This window comes from Phocoena phocoena, chromosome 11 (assembly GCF_963924675.1).
Source record: "Phocoena phocoena chromosome 11, mPhoPho1.1, whole genome shotgun sequence".
Lineage (NCBI taxonomy): Eukaryota > Metazoa > Chordata > Mammalia > Artiodactyla > Phocoenidae > Phocoena > Phocoena phocoena.
Window position 1 is genome coordinate 94,698,529 of NC_089229.1, and position 23,961 is coordinate 94,722,489.

The following is a 23,961-nucleotide window of genomic DNA, read 5'->3' on the forward strand; positions in this document are numbered from 1 at the left end:
ACAAGTGACAATGGAGACACGACGACCCAAAATCTATGGGATGCAGCAAAAGCAGTTCTAAGAGGGAAGTTTATAGCAATACAATCCTACTTTAAGAAACAGGAAGCATCTCAAATAAACAACCTAACCTTGCACCTAAAGCAATTAGCGAAAGAAGAACAAAAAGAACCCAAAGTTAGCAGAAGGAAAGAAATCATGAAAATCAGATCAGAAATAAATGAAGGAAACAATAGCAAAGATCAATAAAACTAGAAGCTGGTTCTTTGAGAAGATAAACAAAATTGATAAACCGCTAGCCAGACTCATCAAGAAAAAAAGGGAGAAGACTCAAATCAATAGAATTAGAAATGAAAAAGGAGAAGTAACAACTGACACTGCAGAAATACAAAAGATCATGAGAGATTACTACAAGCAACTCTATGCCAATAAAATGGACAACCTGGAAGAAATGGACAAATTCTTAGAAATGCACAACCTGCCAAGACTGAATCAGGAAGAAATAGAAAATATGAACAGACCAATCACAAGCACTGAAATTGAAACTGTGATTAAAAATCTTCCAACAAACAAAAGCCCAGGACCAGATGGCTTCACAGGCGAATTCTATCAAACATTTAGAGAAGAGCTAACACCTATCCTTCTCAAACTCTTCCAAAATATAGCAGAGGGAGGAACACTCCCAAACTCATCCTACAAGGCCACCATCACCCTGATACCAAAACCAGGCAAGGATATCACAAAGAAAGAAAACTACAGGCCAATATCACTGATGAACATAGATGCAGAAATCCTCAACAAAATACTAGCAAACAGAATCCAACAGCACATTAAACGGATCATACACCATGATCAAGTGGGGTTTATTCCAGGAATGCAAGGATTCTTCAATATACTCAGATCAACCAACGTGATACACCATATTAACAAATTGAAGGAGAAAAACCATATGATCATCTCAATAGATGCAGAGAAAGCTTTCGACAAAATTCAACACCAATTTATGATAAAAACCCTGCAGAAAGTAGGCATAGAGGGGACTTTCCTCAACATAATAAAGGCCATATATGACAAAGCCACAGCCGACATTGTCCTCAATGGTGAAAAACTGAAAGCATTTCCACTAAGATCAGGAACAAGACAAGATTGCCCACTCTCACCACTCTTATTCAACATAGTTTTGGAAGTTTTAGCCACAGAAATCAGAGAAGAAAAGGAAAAAAAAGGAATCCAAATCGGAAAAAAAGAAGTAAAGCTGTCACTGTTTGCAGATGACATGATACTATACATAGAGAATCCTAAAGATGCTACCAGAAAACTACTAGAGCTAATCAATGAATTTGGTAAAGTAGCAGGATACAAAATTAATGCACAGAAATCTCTGGCATTCCTATATACTAATGATGAAAAATCTGAAAGTGAAATCAAGAAAACACTCCCATTTACCATTGCAACAAAAAGAATAAAATATCTAGGAATAAACCTACCTAAGGAGACAAAAGACCTGTATGCAGAAAATTATAAGACACTGATGAAAGAAATTAAAGATGATCCAAATAGATGGAGAGATATACCATGTTCTTGGATGGGAAGAATCAACATTGTGAAAATGACTGTACTACCCAAAGCAATCTACAGATTCAATGCAATCCCTATCAAACTACCACTGGCATTTTTCACAGAACTAGAACAAAAAATTTCACAATTTGTATGGAAACACAAAAGACCCCGAATAGCCAAAGCAATCTTGAGAACAAAAAATGGAGCTGGAGGAATCAGGCTCCCTGACTTCAGACTATACTACAAAGCTACAGTAATCAAGACAGTATGGTACTGGCACAAAAACAGAAAGATAGATCAATGGAACAGGATAGAAAGCCCAGAGATAAACCCACACACATATGGTCACCTTATCTTTGATAAAGGAGGCAAAAATGTACAGTGGAGAAAGAACAGCCTCTTCAATAAGTGGTGCTGGGAAAACTGGACAGGTACATGTAAAAGTATGAGATTAGATCACTCCCTAACACCATACACAAAAATAAGCACAAAATGGATTAAAGACCTAAATGTAAGACCAGAAACTATCAAACTCTTAGAGGAAAACATAGGCAGGACACTCTATGACATAAATCACAGCAAGATCCTTTTTGACCCACCTCCTAGAGTAATGGAAATAAAAACAAAAATAAACAAATGGGATCTAATGAAACTTCAAAGCTTTTGCACAGCAAAGGAAACCATAAACAACACCAAAAGACAACCTTCAGAATGGGAGAAAATATTTGCAAATGAAGCAACTGACAAAGGATTAATCTCCAAAATTTATAAGCAGCTCATGCAGCTTAATAACAAAGAAACAAACAACCCAATCCAAAACTGGGCAGAAGACCTAAATAGACATTTCTCCAAAGAAGATATACAGACTGCCAACAAACACATGAAAGAATGCTCAACATCACTAATCATTAGTGAAATGCAAATCAAAACTACAATGAGATATCATCTCACACCAGTCAGAATGGCCATCATCAAAAAATCTAGAAACAATAAATGCTGGAGAGGGTGTGGAGAAAAGGGAACCCTCTTGCACTGTTGGTGGGAATGTAAATTGATACAGCCACTGTGGACAACAGTATGGAGGTTCCTTAAAAAACTAAAAATAGAACTACCATATGACCCAGCAATCCCACTACTGGGCATATACCCTGAGAAAACCAAAATTCAAAAAGAGTCATGTACCAAAATGTTCACTGCAGCTCTATTTACAGTAGCCCAGAGATGGAAACAACCTAAGTGTCCATCATCAGATGAATGGATAAAGAAGATGTGGCACATATATACAATGGAATATTACTCAGCCATAAAAAGAAACGAAATTGAGCTATTAGTCATGAGGTGGATAGACCTAGAGTATGTCATACAGAGTGAAGTAAGTCAGAAGGAGAGAGACAAATACCATATGCTAACACATATATATGGAATTTAAGAAAAAAAATGTCATGAAGAACCTAGGGGTAAGACAGGAATAAAGACAGAGACCTACTAGAGAATGGACTTGAAGGTATGGAGAGGGGGAAGGGGAAGGTGTGACAAAGCGAGAGAGAGGCATGGACATATATACACTACCAAACGTAAGGTAGATGGCTAGTGGGAAGCAGCCGCATAGCACAGGGAGATCAGCTCGGTGCTTTGTGACCGCCTGGATGGGTGGGATAGGGAAGGTGGGAGGGAGGGAGACGCAAGAGGGAAGAGATATGGGAACATATGTATATATATAACTGATTCATTTTGTTGTAAAGCAGAAACTAACACACCATTGTAAAGCAATTATAGTCCAATAAAGATGTTAAACAAACAAACAAAAAAACCAAAATAATACCTCATTAAGTTGACCGCACTCTGAATATCAGATGATGTTTAGCTTTACTCCTTTTAATTACCTGGAATGTGCAACAGTGGGACCCAGCAGAAGGCATTATTGGTTGAAAAGTTGCATCTTTCTGCATCAAAAAAACAGTGTCTGATTCTTGGACAGAAAGCACCCTAAGAAATGGGTTTCTGCTTTAAAAGTTTGGAGATCAAGAGTTCTTCGTTCTTTGTGGTATATACATACAATGGAACATTATTCAGCCAAAAAAAGAAAGAAACCGTGTCATTTGTGACAAAATGGATGGACTTTGAGGACATTATTATGCTTACTGAAAAAAAGTCAGATAAAGATGAATACCGTATGATTTCACTTATATGTGAAATCTAAAAACAAACACAAAAATGCCAAATTCATAGAAAAAGAGATCGGATGTTTAGTTACCAGAGGCAGGAGTTGGCGGAGGTAAATTGGATGAAGGTGGTCAAAAAGTACAAGCTTCCAGTTATAAGGTAAATAAATACTAGGGATGTAATATTCAACATGATGACTACAGTTAACACTGCTGTGTGGTATATTTGAAAGTTCAGAGAATAAATCCTAAGAGTTCTCGTCACAAAGAAAAAAACTTTTATTTTTTGTATTTATATCAGATGATAGATGCTAGCTAAACTTATTGTGGTACTCATTCCACGATATGTATGTCAACATTGTGTTGTACACCTTAAACTTATACAGTGTTAATAATTATATCTCAATAAAACTGAAGAAAAAGTGATTAGTTCAAACACATCATAAATTGGCTAAAAGCCAGACTGGATTCAAAAGACGCTTGCATTTATTAAAGATTTCAAATACCATTAGCATTCATTAAGGGCCTATAATATTCCAGCCATTGGAAGTTAACCATAATAAAACCATAATAAAACATACCAGCAGTGCTTTTAAGATCCTCACAGCTTAGTGCAGATATAACATCAAAACAAACAATTATAGTGGAACATGAAATTCTATAATAAAGATATGTACCTAAGTTACGGGAGTTCAAAGCTGCACCAAGTAATTTCATCTGGGTATTCATGAAAGTTTGAAGTGAATCATGAAGCAGGAGGTATATTCCTGGCAGAAAGGTCATGATGGAGAGAGACATTCTAGGCAGAGTATTTAGCACAGGTATATACATCTAACACACGTATATACGTGTGTGGCTCACGTAAGAAAATGCTAATGTTTTCATGGAAAAAAGACAAAAAGTGTCTGTGGGGAAGTGGTGGATGCTAAAGTTGGAAACCTTAAGAACTTTCTTAAGAAGAAACTTACTAATGAGTTTGGGATTTATCCTGTAGGTAATTATGGACCATTCAAAAGTTTTTAAAGAGGACACGTATAGTTAATTTGCGTTTTAGGGGAAAAAAAGAGTTGGTCTATTGGTAGTGTGGAATGGATTTCCTGCCATTTACAGTAAAAGGGCAATATTAGAGAAGAGCTCAGCGGAAGATTCCTTTGTGATATGCGATGTAATCACAGCAATCATGAGATCGTCTTCAAGTGTTTCGTATTGAGTCAAATTCCTAGGGATAAAGTAACACAAAATACTTGGCAATATTCTTGGAAAAGGAAAAAAGAGAATGCAATGCAAAAAAAAAAAGTAATACTTCGGTGTTCTGCAAGGAGACCTTTATTTTACAGATCACTAGACCTTGATAAAGGCTTACTTAAGTCCACACAAATCCATCTCAACAAGTTTCCCTAACTGTGAACAGGAAGGTGGTTTCTTTATCTCCCGGAAGTCCCCTGAAGTTTCTAAAGCAAATTGCGGCACCACTTCCCTGAGCTCTGTTTATCAAGGAGTAAAAAGAGATGCAACCTCGAAAAAGCAATGGGGGGGAGGGCAGGATGTAAGAAAAAAGCAACTAGTGAACGTTGTGTTGCGTTCTTGCCAAGCAGCAACGGGTGCCAGCTTGCCTTATGTTCGCATAGGTGACTTCCTGTTCCCTTTCAAGGGAAGAGTCTCAGGATATCTTCAAGATGGCAGTTTCTCCTGCTGAATAAATTAATGAATAAGTGTCACTTTATGTACCTTGCTACATTCATAAGCTATTTGGAGCAATAAAGGGTAATTCCAACAATAATAAATGGTGTTCTTTATTATCTTTATTTTTCTTATCTTCATTACATTAAAACTGTGAGGTCCGGGGTTACTTATTTTTCTCTTCATTTAGAATATTCAGAATATATTTGGCATGCAAAAATATATCATATAGAAAATAAATCAGTAATTACCTATAAAAATACAAGATAGGGGCTTCCCTGGTGGCGCAGTGGTTGAGAGTCCGCCTGCCGATGCGGGGGGACATGGGTTCGTGCCCCGGTCCGGGAAGATCCCACATGCGGCTGAGCGGCTGGGCCCGTGAGCCATGGCCGCTGAACCTGCGCGTCCGGAGTCTGTGCTCCGCAACAGGAGAGGCCACAACAGTGAGAGGCCAGCGTACCGCAACAAAACAAAAAAAAACTTTTAGTGATGCCAACGCATAGTGGGAGGGATTTTTTTTTTTTTTTTTGCGGTACGCAGGCCTCTCACTGTTGTGGCCTCTCCCGTTGCGGAGCACAGACTCCGGACACGTAGGCTCAGCGGCCATGGGTCACGGGCCCAGCCGCTCCGCGGCATGTGGGATCTTCCCGGACCGGGGCACAAACACGCGTCCCCTGCACCGGCAGGCGGACTCTCAACCACTGTGCCACCAGGGAAGCCCAAGGGAGGGATTTTTTGATAAAACAGACAGCAATCTTGTATTTATTTGCTCCCTAGTTTCCTCAGGCCAGACTGGCTTTCATTACATTCTCTGCTAAAGGAGCAACACTCAGTCATGAAGAGAGAAGACTGGTAGCAATCAGGCCCCAAGGAAACATGGTCTTTTTCGGACAGATGCCCATCTACAAGCCTGGACAGAAAGGTGAGTGCATCTAAATTTCATTACACTCAACTAATATAATTTATAGGATATCTAAATTGATGGTACACAATACATGCCTAGCAAATCGGTCGTTTAAAATCCATTACAAAGTTTGCTTGAAATATAAAATAAAAATATAGATTGACATGTTCACTTCAGCAGCACATATACTAAAATTAGAATGATACAGAGAAGATTAGCATGCCCCCTATATAAGGAGAATACACAAAATCATGAAACATTTCATTTTTTTTTCCCATAGATATATACTTGTCTTCTGAACATTAAATATATGGCATTCTGCATGTCAGTCATACTCAACAAAGGGATTTGAAAATATAGATTACGTAGCATAAAAGCTAGAGATTTAGTTTCAATAAGTCTGGGGTGGGGAGCCTTGGAAACTGTATTTTTAAAGTGTTCCTTGGTTGATTCGAATAATAATCAAGTTTTGGAATCACTAAGTGACAGCTTATACAAATTTATAAGCCGACAGTTGAATTATAAGTAAAACAGCAATAAAGAGTATCAAGAACAGGGCTTCCCTGGTGGCGCAGTGGTTGGGAGTCCGCCTGCCGATATAGGGGACACGGGTTCGTGCCCCGGTCCCGGAAGATCCCACATGCCGCGGAGCGGCTGGGCCCGTGACCCATGGCCGCTGAGCCTGCGTGTCCGGAGTCTGTGCTCCGCAATGGGAGAGGCCACAACAGCGAGAGGCCCGCGTACCGCAAAAAAAAAAACAAACAACAAAACCCAAAAACAAAACAAAAAAAGAGTATCAAGAACAGGTAAGAGAACTCTAGTGCTTAAAGAATTGCCCAGTGATAGAATGATCAGCATGGCATGGAAATAAGCTGAGAAGTCTTTTCTCATCTCCTTGGTCTAGAAGAAGTTCTTAGGCACAGATTACTACAGTCAAAAGAAGACATTTCTGATGAGATGAATGCTGCATGAAAAAGCACAGAGGTAGAATTAATTCAAAATCGTGCCTTAAGATGAGAATTGGATAGACTTATTTGCAGTGAAGAAAAAAAAAACCAGAAGGGAGGAAAACAAGTTCAAGTGAATAAAAGAGTTACAGGAGAGCCTGGGCTATGGAGCTGAAGAGCTATTTTCTGTAGACGGGGGAGGGGGGGCATTATACAATGATGAAAACAGGCTGAAGAAGATTATCCTTAGCAACTGACATTATTAACTGATAATATGCTTCCTTTCCTGATAGGAAATATTTCAAGAAATAAGGCTAGGGACAAAATTGGAAGACTTCTGGGATTCTTGCTAAGAGCTGAGAAGGCAGAGGTTGAAAAGGCTGATTCTTTTCAACCTCTGCCTGCTTCCAACAGCCCAGAAACATAAACATTTAATTACAATGAGTTTCTTTTTCCTCATCCCATCTATTTTCTAGTAGAGGGCCTAAGACGCTGGGTTATAATGTAGCACAAAAGGTGAATAATGAGTCTTACACAATTGAGGATATACAGTTTTCAAAAAAATTGACCTTTAGTGTTTGAGATATAATGCTTCAAATATTCATAGCTTACCCAGTGTCATGTTGCTTTTAAAAACAAAGTATATTGTGACATTAACTATTGCATTGTGTTATAATTGCAAAGCACATTTAGATTGTTGTAGCTTCGTATGTGACTAGGATCTGCAGTTTGATATCTAGACCCTCATCTCTCTCTGGCCCTCTGAGAAATTACAAAAGATACACAATCCAGGCTAAAAATTTTATGGGCAGTTATTGATGGCTAAGTTGATGCAACGTTAGCTATTTAGATTATTTTAAAGAGAGGACCCATAAATTATCTAGATGCATTTTTTGACTTTGTATGTTCCAGCTTCACATTTGGTATTTATCCTGCACAGAAATATCCTACATTTGGAATTAATGCTATTCCAGGACCTAGTCTGACCTAGTTTGAGTGTTGTCATCACTTCTGCCCAAATTTGCCAAGACCAAAGAAAAAGCAAACAATGAAATTTAACTCAGAGATCAGGAACAAGGACAGGATAACCATTTATTTGCCTGCTAGCCTATAGGCAGTGACAACAAAGCGGGCCTTAAGAAATTGGGAGTAGAATTTTACCTCGCATGACTTCAGGTTGCAGGAGGTCACTCCCATAAGAAAATCACCAGTAATAGTCCTTGAGTCCTGTAATTCTACAGTAGGAGTTTCATTGCATTGGTTTAAAGTGTTTATCCTTGTTGGAACACAAAATTTAAGACAATAAGCAATTTTCTTTCTTGAAAGATTTACTCACAGGTAAATCTGTAAAGACATTGGGCACCTGAATAGAGAAAAAAGTTTTTCATCAAAAATTTGAAAGATGTTTTAAGCTCCTAAAACAAATCTCTAAACTTCATTGCATTAGAAGTGGAGCTTATTTGCAGTTACCTTTACTAACCAGAGTAAAGGATAGCACTTCCTCTGGCTAGAAAAGAGTATTATGTTTATACTGACAGTTGCTGTCATCCCATAAAGAAAGAAGTTTTTTGTCCTATTTTGATAATTTTGTGCTATCTGGTCATTATTTTACTAGAAATATCTATGACATATAAAATTGAATTAGGTGATTTTGAAAGAGTGTGATGGGAAAATACATATATTTTTAAAAATCTCACTCTGTGTGTATAACTTTAATGAAAATATCTCCTCATATTTTTAAACTGACAAAAACATTTCCATTTTCATAGTTTTAAAGTTAGCAAACTGAGTATACTATAAGTTAGTGATGCTCTGGCCACATGGGGACTATACTTAATAGTACACAAAAACACATATCATCTTTTAACAAGATAAGTATGAATTAAATGAGTTTTAAATTGAGATTTTCAAAAACATATTTCTTATAATAAGGGTGTCCTCTGATTGAAAATACAGTAATAAAACTTAACAGTGTGTGATCTAGTATTATGTACTATCTGAAGTATTTCCCAGGGCGTTGACATTCTAAAACACCTATTGTAGCCTGTGTAAAGTTTTAAAAGAAGGAAGAAAATGAGCAATCAGTAAGGAGAGTTTACTTGGAAAATATAAACACAGATTTCAAGCACACAAGCCATGTACTGTTTTAGGATATTTCTATAATTTGTTTATAGTTAACTTGTTTTCATCTTAGGAGTCTTTCCCTTAATTTTCTTTAATGAGTATGTTTGTTTTATATTAAACTATTTATAATAAAATTTAAAACTTACTTAAACTATTTGACATTATTAAAAACATTTATTCATGATTCCATGGAAATCCCCGTCTTTCAAATCAATAGTGAATGATGTAGTAATGTATCTGGTAGAAACTTCATATTTTAATAAGGTTGAAAAAAATCAATATAATAAAGAACTTGTTATGTTCTGGGTAATAATGAGTGACTGGGTGAATTATATGAGTGAAAAATATTATGTAATGAGTGAATAATATTATATAATGAGTGAATAAGTTAATTACATAATGAGTTAACAAAAGCATTATGGTTGCTTCATATTTTAGTTATCAAGGGAGGTATTCTCTTAGGTCACCTTCCCCAAAATCTGATCCTGAGACAGGAAAAAATGAACAAGTGAGTTATTAAGAAAGTGCCTCCAGAAGACACCAAAAAAAAAAGGAGCTGGGGAAAGCAGGGCATAGAAGGGAAGAAGCCAGGCAAGGGGGCAACTGATTTTGGACAAAGCTTTAACTTCAGCCTGATCTGGCAGGAAGATGCGTAGCATCAATTACACTTCAGAGTTTGTCCCACTTTTAGGAAAGGAAGCTAAGCTTTCATACTCCAGCACCAGGGAGTCGCTGGTGATGGACAACACCCAAGGCAGAGGTAAACCCCTAGGAACTTGTCAAGGAGCCCAAGACAAACCTCTGAAAAAGTTCACAGATGCAAACTTAGAAGCAAAGCACGATGAAGCTGGGGGTGGGTGCAAATAACTAGTGAAAGTATGGAAGGTATCTGGGAAGAGCCTTGGCTGTGTCTGCTACAGGTGTCATGGGGAAGGTGGTTTACTTTTTTAAATTTAATTTAATTTACTTATTTTTTATACAGCATGTTCTTATTAGTTGTCTATTTTATACATATTAGTGTATATATGTCAACCCCAATCTCCCAGTTCACACCACCAACACCACCCCCATCCCCCCCACCCTTGGTGTCCATGTTTGTTCTCTACATCTGTGTCTCTATTTCTGCCTTGCAAACCAGTGCATCTGTACCATTTTCTAGGTTCCACATATATGCATTAATAGATGATATTTGTTTTTCTCTTTCTGACTTACTTCACTCTGTATGACATTCTCTAGGTCCATCCACGTCTCTACAAATGACCCAATTTCGTTCCTTTCTACGGCTGAGTAATATTCCACTGTATATATGTACCACATCTTCTTTATCCATTCATCTGTTGATGGGCATTTAGGTTGTTTCCATGACCTGGCTATTGTAAATAGTGCTGCAGTGAACATTGGGGTGCATACATCTTTTTGAATTACGGTTTTCTGGTTATATGCCCAGTAGTGGGATTGCTGGGTCATATGGTAGTTCTGTTTTAGTTTTTCAACTAACCTCCATACTGTTCCCCATAGTGGCTGTATCAATTTACATTCCCACCAACAGTGCAAGAGGGTTTCCTTTTCTCCACACCCTCTCCAGCATTTGCTGTTTGTAGATTTTTCTGATGATGCCCTTCTAACCAGTGTGAGGTGTTGCCTCACTGTAGTTTTGATTTGCATTTCTCTAATAATTACTGATGTCCAGCAGCTTTTCATGTGCCTCTTGGCCATCCGTATGTCTTCCTTGGAGAAATGTCTATTTAGGTCTTCTGCCCATTTTTTGATTGGCTTGTTTGTTTTTTTAATATTGAGCTGCATGAGCTGTTTATATATTTTGGAGATTAATCCTTTGTCTGTTGATTCGTTTGCAAACATTTTCTCCCATTCTGAGGGTTGTTTTCTGTCTTGTTTATGGTCTCCTTTGCTGTGCAAAAGCTGTTAAGTTTCATTAGGTTCCATTTGTTTATTTTTGTTTTTATTTCCATTACTCTAGGAGGCGGATCAAAAAGAATCTTGCTGTGATTTATGTCAAAGACTGTTCTTCCTGTTTTCCTCTAAGAGTTTTATAGTGTCCGGTCTTACATTTAGGTCTTTAATCCATTTTGAGTTTATTGTTGTGTATGGTGTTAAGGAGTGTTTTAATTGCATTCTTTTACATGTAGCTGTCCAGTTTTCTCAGCACCACTTATTGAAGAGGCTATCTTTTCTCCATTGTATATCCTTGCCTCCTTTTCATAGATTAGTTGACCATAGGTCCGTGGCTTTATCTCTGGGCTCTCTATCCTGTTCCATTGATCTATCTTTCTGTTTTTCTGCCAGTACCATACTGTCTTGATTACAGTAGCTTTGCAGTATAGTCTGAAGTCAGGGAGCCTGATTCCTCCAGCTCCATTTTTTTTCCCCTCAAGATTGCTTGGTCTATTCGGGGTCTTCTGTGTCTCCATACAGATTGTAAATTTTTTTGTTCTAGTTCTGTAAAACATGCCATTGGTAATTTGATAGGGATTGCATTGACTCTGTAGATTGCTTTGGATAGTATAGTCATTTTCACAATATTCATTCTTCCAATCCAAGAACATGGTATATCTCTCTATCTGTTTGTGTCATCTTTGATGTCTTATAGTTTTCTGAGTACAGGTTTTTACCTCCTCAGGTAGGTTTATTCCTAGGTATTTTATTCATTTTGTTGCAATGATAAATGGGATTGTTTCCTTAATTTTTCTTTCTGATCTGTTAGTGTATAGGAATGCAAGAGATTTCTGTGTGTTAATTTTGTACCTTGTAGCTTTACTGAATTCATTGATTAGCTCTAGAAGTTTTCTTGTGGCATCTTTAGGATTCTCTATGTGTAGTACCATGTCATCTGCAAACAGTGAGTTTTACTTCTTCTTTTCCAATTTGTATTCTTTTTTTTCTTTTTCTTCTCTGATTGCTGTGGCTAGGACTTCCAAAACTGTATTGAACAATAGTGGCAAGAGTGGACATCCTTGTCTTGTTCCTGATCTTAGAGAAAATGCTTTCAGTTTTTCACCATTGAGAATGACGTTTGCTCTGGGTTTGTCATATATGGCCTTTATTATGTTGAGGTAAGTTCCCTCTATGCATACTTTCTGGAGAGTTTTTATCATAAACGGTGTTGAATTTTGTCAAAAGCTTTTTCTGCATCTATTGAGATGATTGTATGGTTTTTATCCTTCAATTTGTTAATATGGTGTATCACATTAATTGATTTGCATATATTGAAGAATCCTTGCATCCCTGGGATAAATCTCACTTGATCATGGTGTATGATCCTTTTAATGTGTTGCTGGGTTCTGTTTGCTAGTATTTTGTTGAGGATTTTTGCATCTATATTCACTAGTAATATTGATCTGTAATTTTCTTTTTTTGTAGCATCTTTGTCTGGTTTGGCATCAGGGTGATGGTGGCCTCATAGAATAAGTTTGGGAGTGTTCCTTCCTCTGCAATTTTTTGGAAGAGTTTGAGAAGGATCAGTTTAAAAGCAAAGTGTGACATCTATATTCCTAATAATACTTTTTCCATTCGTTAGGATGCTGTGGAAGACACAGGTTACATTTATTTGGGATCATCTTTCTCTGAACATCAAAAATTTCTTTTCAAATTCCTTTAACCTCATTATCATTTTGGTCTTAACTCATACTTACTATCTATGTCAGTAGTTCTACCCTGAACCAGATTTATCAATTTTTAATTTGATAATTTTAATGATGTTATTTCAGCTCAGTATATTTGAATATATTTATTTCTCTTATCTTCTTTTCCATTGTCTTCCTCTTTATAAATAAACATGCACTTGAGTAATTGCTGTATTGATTCTTGTTGGTGATGACGTTTTAAGTTTAAATTTCTGTCTAATTTATCTAGTAAATTATTTTTTAAAACTTTTAAGCTCTTCCTCTGAGTCTTAAATTTTCTGGTCATTTTTTCTTGATATTTCTATTTTTTTTTGTATATCCATTTTTTTGCATCTTTATCCTCAAACAGCAATCTTTCCAGACTCACTTGCTAAAAGGCTTGTAGATTTCCCTTGGTTTTGTTCACTCAATGTACACATAGGTGGGTTGAATACTTTTCCAAGACCTATACCTATAGGTCTATTTGTGGTCATTAGCACTTATCTCAATTCCCAGTGCTTTCCTCCCACAATCTTTCATCTAGGGCGGTGTTTTTCAAACTGGGGATTCCAACCTCTGAACAGATCTTGAAATCAATTTAGGAAATCCCAGCTAGCAATGTCAGTGCGCGTTGCACATAACTGTTGAAATATTGCTCAGACATCACTGTTTTCAGTTGTATGTACATACACGTATATGTATGTTAACTGCATTTCTTACTGCAGTCACAGTTAAAATTGTTTGAAGAGCACTGATCTTGGCTGAATCTGCTGTGCTTAACAGTCCCACTGCTTGTTTCTATAATCCTGTGACATATTGCAGCATAACAAAACTCAAATCCACCTTCAGATGCAGGCATTTTGTTACACATCAGGATGTCATCAAACTTCCTTCAATACCCAGATACATTTCCCCTTTCCCCTCTCCCCAGCCCCTTCTAGCCCTGACCTCTACAAAGGCTGCTATCAAATGCAATAATGGAGTTGCTGTCTTCCTCCAATAGACAGCATACGCAGTTTAGGGATAACTGTTCGATTTAACACAACCCTGAGGCTGTAAACAGTGGAGCAGGAAATGAGGCGAAAATAAAGTGTCTGTCAGCCATCTTTCATGTAGGTGGAGCTGCTGTATCTGTTTGGAAACCCTTCACCACCAGACATGCATTCAGTGGAAGGAGATACGATTTGCTTTGTCTTTTATTTAGCTATTATTTTCAAACTTGTCGGTTTCAGTCAAGATGTTTTATGGAGTTTTGATCTGCATTTCTCTAATAATTAGTGATGTTGAGCATCTTTTCATGTGCCTCTTGGCCATCTGTATGTCTTCTTTGGAAAAATGTCTATGTAGGTCTCCTGCCCATTTTTTGATTGAGTTGTTTGTTTTTTTAATATTGAGCTTCATGAGCTGTTTGCATATTTTGGAGATTAATCCCGTGTCAATTGCTTCATTTGCAGATATTTTCTCCCATTCTGAAGGTTGTCTTTTCATCTCGTTTATAGTTTCCTTTGCTGTGCAAAAGCTTTTAAGTTTAATTAGGTCCCACTTGTTTATTTTTGGTTTTATTTCCATTATTCTAGCAAATTGGTCAAAAAAGATCTTGCTGTGATTTATGTCAAAGAGTGTTGATGTATCACCTCACACTGGTCAGAGGGGCCATCATCAAAAAATCTACAAACAATAAATGCTGGAGAGGGTGTGGACGAAAGGGAACCTTCTTGCACTGTTGGTGGGAACTTAAGTTGGTACAGCCACTATGGAGAACAGTATGGAGGTTCCTTAAAAAACTAACAATAGGGGCTTCCCTGGTGGCGCAGTGGTTGAGAGTCCGCCTGCCGATGCAGGGGACACGGGTTCGTGCCCCGGTCCGGGAAGATCCCACATGCCGCGGAGCAGCTGGGCCCGTGAGCCATGGCCGCTGAGCCTGCACGTCCAGAGCCTGTGCTTCGCAACGGGAGAGGCCACAACAGTGAGAGGCCCGCGTACCGCAAAAAAAAAAAACAAAAAAAAAAAAAAAAAAAACTAACAATAGAACCACCATATGACCCAGCAATCCCACTATTGGTCATATACCCAGAAAACCATAATTCGGAAAGACACATGCATCCCCATATTCACTGCAGCACTATTTATAATAGCCAGGATATAGAAGCAACCTAAATGCCCATCAACAGATGAATGGATAAAGAAGATGTGGTACATATACACAATGGAATATTACTCAGCCATAAAAAGGAATGAAACTGGGTCATTTGTGGAGACGTGGATGGACCTAGAGTCTGTCATACAGAGTGAAGTGAGTCAGAAAGAGAAAAATATTATCGCATATACGTGGAATCTAGAAAAATGGTACAGATGAACCTATTTGTAGGGTAGGAATAGAGATGCAGACATAGAGAACAGACATGTGGACATGGCGGGGAGGAATGGGGGGTGGGATGAATTGGGAGGTGGGGATTGACATATATACACTACCATGTGTAAAACAGATAGTGGGAACATGCTTTATAATGCAGGGAGCTCAGTGCCCTGTGGTGACCTAGATGGGTGGGATGTGGGGGAGGTGGGAGGGAGATCCAAGAGGGAAAGGGTATATGTATACATATAGCTGATTCACTTCATTGTACAGTAGAAACTAACACGACAATGTAAAGCAACTATACCCCAATTTTTAAAAAAAGATGTTTTATGGAGAAACTACAGTAACATTTCTAGCCTGATGACATTGGAAAGCACCTATTTGACTTTTTTCTTTAGCTAAAACTTATTCTATTGCTTCTCTTTTTATTTTTCATTTTAAGTGGTTTATTATTTTAGTAGTTTATTACACTATTTTAACCATGTATTTTTGTTTATTTTACATTTTCATTAAATTATTTATTTGTTTTGCATTAGGAAGCATTACTCTAAAGGTACAATTGTTTTGGTTCCTGGACTTTTCTTTCAGCCTCAAAAAAGTTCTAATTTCCTTAATAGTCACTCTGTTATCTCACCTATAGCCTCTCCTTTTCCAATCCCAATGCTAAAATTTTTAATGGTTAATTCTAAACACTTACAATCCAAAATTTCCACCACTGCCCCTTAATATCTCACATTAGTGGGCACTGTAGTTTTATTTTTTCAGATAATATATAATCTAATTCTTCTAAGAGAACAAATGAAATATAAAATACATGGTATCTAAAACGTACAATCACTCAGTACTGATTAAACCCTGAAGAGGTATTACAGCAAAATAGGAGAGAGATTACAGTTTACAGAAAAACATTAAATACAAACCCCAGATTTAACTGTAAACAGTAGCCAGCTTGCTTCCAAGAGCCTCTCGAGAGTTGCTTGCCTCTGATTCTTGTAGTAAATTTGTCAATTGGTTTGTCAACAGAAAATTAAGGAAATAAAACCTACTTTTGTTACTTTACATTTTTGACAAATAGACCTTTTTTCTGCTTCTGATATGATGAGTATGTCTAATAATAATAATAAATGTTAGAGTGATTACTAAGGGAAAGGTGTGAAATGAGATGCTTAAGAGATCTTCTGAAATTTATTTTAAACACTTAAAACATGGCAGCATTTTGTCATCTCAAAATCTTGAGTCCAGATAAATCCCCACAGGAATCTGTGAAAAGTCTGGAATTCTTGTGCACTCCTTGAGATCTGCCGTGGAAAGCTGGCGTGTGTAAGGGGTGGAAGGAGGGGAAGGGATGCTCTTCTTTCCTGTATCAAAGCTACCATCTCGCTTGTCCTTGCCTTGCCTCCTGACACGAAGAGCTTCAGTGGGCTTGCTGTTCTCAGAAGCCCCAGATCAGCAGTCAGGCAACAGCTCTTCCTGGATTTTCCTCACCCTAAGGAGGTACACTGTCCATGATGTAATTTGTCCCCCGTTGAGTCAGCCCAGTAGTTGGGGAAGGAGCATAAGGCCATGTCTAACTTACTGTTCTCCCAACATCTCCTCTCTTCTCTAGCTCGGAGCTCTTTTATGTCACCTTGGGAACTGAGGGGTCCCTTTTAGATTTTCAAAATAGGGCAGCATTCCCCCAAAACAATAAACTTATTTTTTTGAGTGGTTCCTTAAAAATGTCTGCTTATTTTCTTTCTAGGAAATTTCAGATTAGCGTCTCTCAAATTCACATTTTTATTATTTACTATTAATTATCACTATCCACTATCATTTTCTTGCAAAATCAGTCATGAAAACATAAACCTGTTTACTGCTTAAACTGACCTTCAATTGACCTTTGACTCTCTGGTCATTCACTGGATATGGAATAAGCTAGCTGGACTCAAAATAGAGTTTTATCATCTTACAAAATCTTTATTTTAATACTACCTCAAAAAATAATTATATAGAAATATTCTACTATCAGAAAGTGACAAGTGCTATGCTGACCACAGCCTCTAAACTTTCTATTTTGGGGCACTACTGATCTCCCTTGCTCTATTTATTTCCATAGCTCTTGTCATTTTTGACATATTATATAATGCACTTGCTTATTGACTTTATTGCCTGGCTCCTCTCGCTGGAATATAAGGCAGAGATTTCGTCTTGTTGCTCACTGTTCCTTGGCAATGAGAACTATATCCAGTAATAGCAAGCACTCGGTAATTATCTGTTGAATAAATGAATGAAGAATCATGTTCCCGTGAGACATGAGACTTGCTTCTCATTGAGAAGTTGATAGATGAGCAAAGATTTACTGTAAGGAAGTTAGCAGTGTGAACACCTGGGAGAAGAGAAATACAGGAGAAGGGAACAAAAGCACAAGTCGTTAAGATAGGAGGGTTCTCAAGCGCTGAAGGAGAGCGAGGCGTCAGTAGGACTGAAACAGACAAGAGGAGTCAGCAGGTTGGGGGTGTGGAGGATGGGGGAGTACCAGCGTTTGGGAGGGGTGTGCAGGCATGGAAAATGTCATTCTCCTGGACAAAACTTCCACGGATGACTCAGAGGAAGAAGACAGGGCTGGATGGAACATTATTTTGCCACTAGGTCAGTTTTTCATTATGCGTACTGAAGAAAATAATACTACGGTCTCGAATAAAGCGGGCTGGAGGAAGCACAGCTGGGCTGACAAGTCCACTGGCCTGATCTCTGAATCAGCATGCTAGTATCAACCGTGAGTCTTTCTAACAAGACAGAAAAAGAGCACATTCCTTATATTCTTTTTGTCATTTGTCCTGCCTCTCAGAATTGGTGCAGGGAAATCCTCGAAGCACGGAAATGTGTCATATAAGCCCCAGCATTTTTCAGTTGGTCTCTACCAGACCAAGTACTCACAAAAATACTTGGAAATACACACAGGGTTAATCAGCGAGTTATCATGGAGGGCTGTCACAGCCAGGAGATTCCTTCTTCTTTTATTCATTAAATACATCGGTACGAATGTCCCATTTGTGTTCATGTGATTTTCAGTTTCATTCTACTTATGCCAGTGATTCCAACTGTACCTCCCCCAAAGTACACTAAGTGACAAGGACACCTCCATTCTCACCCACTCACGGTTGCTCAATGCTCTGTAAACATATTTTCCTTTGGAAGTAACAGTTTAGAAATATGTCCAAAGGTAATGATGTCTTTCATAGAATTTTTTTTTAAATAGTTTCATTTTGAGATTTTAAAAAACCAATTTTTTATACAATTAAAATTGTATCAGAATTATCAGCAATTACAAAGTCAACTCTTTTCACTTTTACTTATTCTCCTCTCTTCCTAGTTTATGTCAAAATTTAATGCTATTATTATAGTCAAAGCTTAGCTTTTGTTCCTTGTCATTTAGCAGTAAGTATTAAAGCTTTTGATGTTGTGATAAAGTCTTCCTATTTTGATAGATGTGTAGGATAGATTCTACCAAGGCAATATACAGCATGTGTCTTCATTTTTATTAAGCATTTCAGTTCATCTCAAGTTTTATGACTATTAATTTTTGCTTTGGTGAATGATTTGGTGTTTGCAGTTTTACTCTGTGTGGGAATTTCTAGGCTCAGTCATTTACACTTGGTGCTCAAAACCATGAACCTTACACATCAGTTATGTACAACAAATGTCCCCTGCACAAAAAAAGAGTTTCTAAGATAAAAAACTGGAAAGCCAGTTTTACTAACAATAACGAACATTTATATAGCACTCACTCTATGACAGATACTTTCTAAGTACTTTAAAGTGTGTTAACTAATGTAATCGAATCCTTGGAGAGCTACTCCTAAGTCAACTTTATATATGAGCTGAAGCACTGAGAGATTATGTAATTTGTCCAAGATGGCACAGTAAGTGACGAACCTGGGATCCATTCCCAGGAGTTTGACAATTGAGTCTATTCTCTTAACTGCTATGTCATCCTGCTTTTAGGTCAGTTAGAATATTCCCATATTGTATGTCAGATTGTTTCTTTTCCAGATGTTTTCCCTGATTATATGAACATTACTTTAGACAAGAAATGATACCAATTTGTTTTATTTGTTCTTTCACTCAACAAACATTTATTGAGTGCCTATTAAACCGATGACTGGAATTTCATTACTATATTTTCATTCATGTGAGTTAAGTGGCTACCTGCTATTAAAAGTTGGAATACTGTAACATTGATCTTTGACATTTGGCTAGAATCTGCCATTAAGGTTCAGTTTTGGCCTCAAACCTATTTCAACATCATTTTGGAATCCCTAAAACTGTGAATGATCAATAATCTTACGATCTTTGTAGATAATAATTCTATAAGATCACTATCGTAATGTTGATAATTCAATCAAGACATGACTTGTGGATTTATTTTAATATATGAATATTTACTTAATATGTATTTTAGATATACCTTGGAGTGAAAAACTTGCTTGTCTTTTACAAAAAGACATTCAAAATATTGATATTTGCACAAAGTCTCTTAAATCAAGGAATCATAAGCCCATTGTAGGCCTCATACATCCATCTGTCTTAAACATATTTCTGGTATAAAAAAAAGCATGACATTAAAAATGGGTACTTTGGGCTCATTTTGGAATTTTCTGTACTCATTCATATTGTGGTGGTGGATGGCAGAAATAATAAAAATTTTCATTTTAAGCCTCACCTCTTCCTTCCTCAGCTCTTGTCAATGTTTGTATTGCCCCTGAGAGTTGCATAATAATAAAATAGAGAGCATGGAAAGAAACATTGAATCCAGGTAACAAATACCCAGTAAAATTCTTTACCTTATCCTAGAACTCAGAAATAGGATAGTTATCATAAGAATACATATTTGTGAGTTTATTACAATTAAAAATGAAATAATATTTTTCCTATCAGTCATAAAACTAATTTTACTGATTATCTGGACAGTGACACCCGGCTTTGCAAATCAGATTCTTGGTAGATGCTTTCTAGAAGTTTAATCAGCTACATGTGCAAGTCATAGTTTTGACAATAATAAAAAGCACGTTATGAGGTTTTCTATTGACAAAAGTATATTGAAATGAATAATATTTCAATCTCCCCAAAGTTCTTGAGTATACCAGGTGTCCTTAAGTAAGACAGTAACAATTAGTAACCATTTATAAGCGCTCGCAAGCCTGTTTTGCGTTCTTTCGAGACACTGAGAATGAGAGTGACTCTAGTGACTGAATTCCAAACGCTTTTGCAATTGACCTGCTTCCAGTGCTTTGCTTTCAATAGAATTAAGGAGGTCATATTTGATTTATCAGCTGATAGGTAATTAAAATTCTTCTTTAATGATTACAATGTGACCTTTGGCTTATAAATTAGACACCTAAATATTTAAGTGATAATGTTATAACGGAACTTCTCACACTTCTCTCTCTCTCTTTATGTGAACAAGATTTCTTGGTGCTTACATCTATAGGATAGGACGTAGATAGGAATGTTCTAGAATAAAATAGAGTAGAATAGAAAACATGGCAAAAAAATAGATAGTTGAAGCTTGTGTCAGTCTAGCTGCAATTAATATTCATCCAAAGACACATGGTCTGACTGGGGGAGCCAGAAGGATGGAATATACATTTAATTTCATTAAGAAATGATTGTCAGATAAGATTTTTTCTTGTGTTTAACATACATTGAGATAATAGTATATATATATATACATATATATGTGTGTGTGTGTGTGTATATATATATATATATACAGTTTTGATAAAGAATATATTGACAGGGACTTCCCTGGTGGCACAGAGGCTAATAATATGCCTGCCAATGCAGGGGACACAGGTTCAAGACCTGGTCTGGGAAAATCCCACATGCTGCGGAGCAACTAACCTGTGTGCTACAACTACTGAGCCTATGCTCTAGAGCTGGTGAGCCACAACTACTGAGCCCGCGTGCCACAACTGCTGAGCCCACGTGCCTAGAGCCAGGACTCCACAACAAGAGAAGCCACCGCAATGAGAAGCCCGCATGCCACAACAAAGAGTAGCCCCCGCTCACCACAAGTAGAGAAAGCCCACACGCAGCAATGAAGACCCAATGCAGTCAAAAATAAATAAATAAATAAAATAAATTTAGTTTAAAAAAAGAACATATTAACAATACTTGTAATGATAACTTGATCCAGTAAAGTTTATTACTACTCAGAACTGTATAGGTACAAGAACCTCTTTTACAGTTTCGATTATCTTTAGTTTCAGTAATGTATGATAGAGTGACCTTTAAAGAATATTGAAGCATAAAATACCAGGATAAAATTATCTGGGGAATTAGAATGGAAATCCAAGATCAAGGAAAAACCAGAATGATGTAAGATTTCCAAATTGTAAAAGAAGGGTTCATGTATGTTTTAAATGGGTGATGGTACTCAATAAATGACTGCAGTATGTACATTTCATTGGATACATTTTAAAAATTGTATTACAGTTTATTTTTTAAATGTCGGTATTTATAATACACTTTTTGTTATCTTACTGGTGAAGAGAAGTTTTAGAAATCAAGTATGTGTGAAGGGTTACATGCTTAATACAATTCTTTTAGGGAATACAAGGAAAAAAGAGTTGAAGACCACAGGAATATGTAAGCCTCAGCTGAGAATTCCGAGAACATATTGTTTATGTTCTACAATAAATATTTTAAATGTATCTACTAATATTTTCTATTAAAAATCACAACAATAAAGTTTTGATAATACTTCAGATTTATTCTTCTATTCCAGAAGTTTAAACTACAATGGTGATTTTGCTTCATCCAAATGTGGATTTTTATACTTAGGCATTAGGCATTTGGCCAAAATATAGGCTTGGTATATATCTAAAAAGTATAATTATGCCTGTGAAAAGTAACATAGAGACTTCTTAAAAGTCATTTATTATTTATTGTAAGTTAATTTATTCCATATTAAGCTGGCAGAGAATGAAGGTATTTATGGCAGTGTGGGAGTGCAGGATGGAAGTGGAGAGAGCATAAAGTTTCTAATGAGAGGAAACCAAATTGAAGCAGAAGAGTTTTATAGTCATTCAGCAAGCATTTACCAACTACCAAGGGCTCGCACAATGTATTATTACATTTTACTCTGACCTGGCATTATATCACTCATAGTCTATCATCATGACTGGGGGACTTCCCTGGTGGTCCAGTGGTAAAGAATCTGCCTTAGATTGCAGGCGACATGGGTTCGATCCCTAGTCAGGGAATTAAGATCCCACGGGGCAACTAAGCCTGCATGCCGCAACTACTGAGCTCTTGTGCCTCAACTAGAGCCTGTGTGCTGTAAACTACAGAGCCCACGCGCCCTGAAGCCCACGCGCCACAACTAGAGAAGAGAAAACCTGCACACCACAACTAGAGAGAAGCCCGCTCACCACAACAAAGAGCCCACATGCCTCAACGAAGATCCTGCGTGCTGCAATTAAGACCCAACGCGGCCATAAAAAATAAATAAATATTATCATGATTGGCATTTTATTTATTTTTTAATTAATTTTTATTGGAGTCTAGTTGATTTACAATGTTGTGTTAGTTCCATGTGCACAGCAAAGTGATTCAGTCATACATATACATATATCCACTCTTTTTTAGATTTTTTTCCCATATAGGTCATTATGGAGTACTGAGTAGAGTTCCCTGTGCTATATGGCAGGTTCTTATTAGTTATCTATTTTATATATAGTAGTGTGTATATGTCAGTCCCAGTCTCCCAGATTATCCCTCCCCGACCCCTTAACCTTAAGTTTGTTTTCTACAGCTGTGACTCTATTTCTGTTTTGTAAGTTCGTTTGTACCATTTTTTTAGATTCCACATATAAGTGATATCGTATGATATTTGTCTTTCTCTGACTTACTTCACTCAGTATGACAATCTCTAGGTCTATCCATGTTGCTGCAAATGGCATGATTTACTTTTTTATGGCTAATACTCCACTGTATATATGTACCACATCTTCTTTATCCATTCCTCTGTTGATGGACATTTAGGTTGCTTCCATGTCCTGGCTATTGTAAATAGTGTAAATAGTGAATTTTAATATCTTACAAATCTGTAGTTTTATAGTTCACTAAGGACTGTCATGTACGGTATCTTCATTTCTCACTCTTTCAGATCATATACAAAAATGTATGTCAAGAACTAAATATATCTCATCCAGGGGAGTGCTTGTTTCTCCTCAAATTGAATTTTATAGTTTAAACCAGTTCTCTATTCAAAACACACACACTTGAATTTTGTGGAGTCCTAGTTACACTAATGTAATAGTGTGGATCTTTTTAATTTTCAGAATTCCATAAAAATAGATTCTAACATCCCATCTCCTTAGAAAAGCAAATAGGATGATGCTCACTATTGATAAAATGTTTATATTTCTCACGGTAAAATAAATAAGAATGTCCATCACATAAAGATTATTTCCTTAGAGGATAAAATAAATGTATTGGCTTTATATTCTAGATGTTAAATGAACTAAGAAACTATAAAAATGCATTACGTGGGTTCATTTTCTTTACAAACAAATATAAGGATAGTTGTAAAAAGCAAAAGCTAAGCTTTTAAACAAAGGAGAGA

The 23,961-nt window shown here is 36.9% G+C and overlaps 1 protein-coding gene and 1 non-coding gene across 2 annotated transcripts in view; both read left to right on the forward strand.

Annotated features, from left to right (window-relative positions):
* Positions 1-6,293: 6,293 nt before the first annotated feature.
* The window catches only part of LOC136131462 (pregnancy zone protein-like), a 66,463-nt gene continuing 48,795 nt past the window's right edge, over positions 6,294-23,961 (forward strand). The window contains exons 1-2 of the mRNA XM_065888219.1: positions 6,294-6,321; positions 10,066-10,227. Coding sequence (XP_065744291.1) covers positions 6,294-6,321; positions 10,066-10,227 — 190 coding nt within the window. The remainder of the gene's footprint in view (positions 6,322-10,065; positions 10,228-23,961) is intronic.
* Positions 6,470-6,574, forward strand: LOC136131714 (U6 spliceosomal RNA). The gene has a single exon (XR_010656439.1). It is a non-coding gene; the product is annotated as a U6 spliceosomal RNA (small nuclear RNA).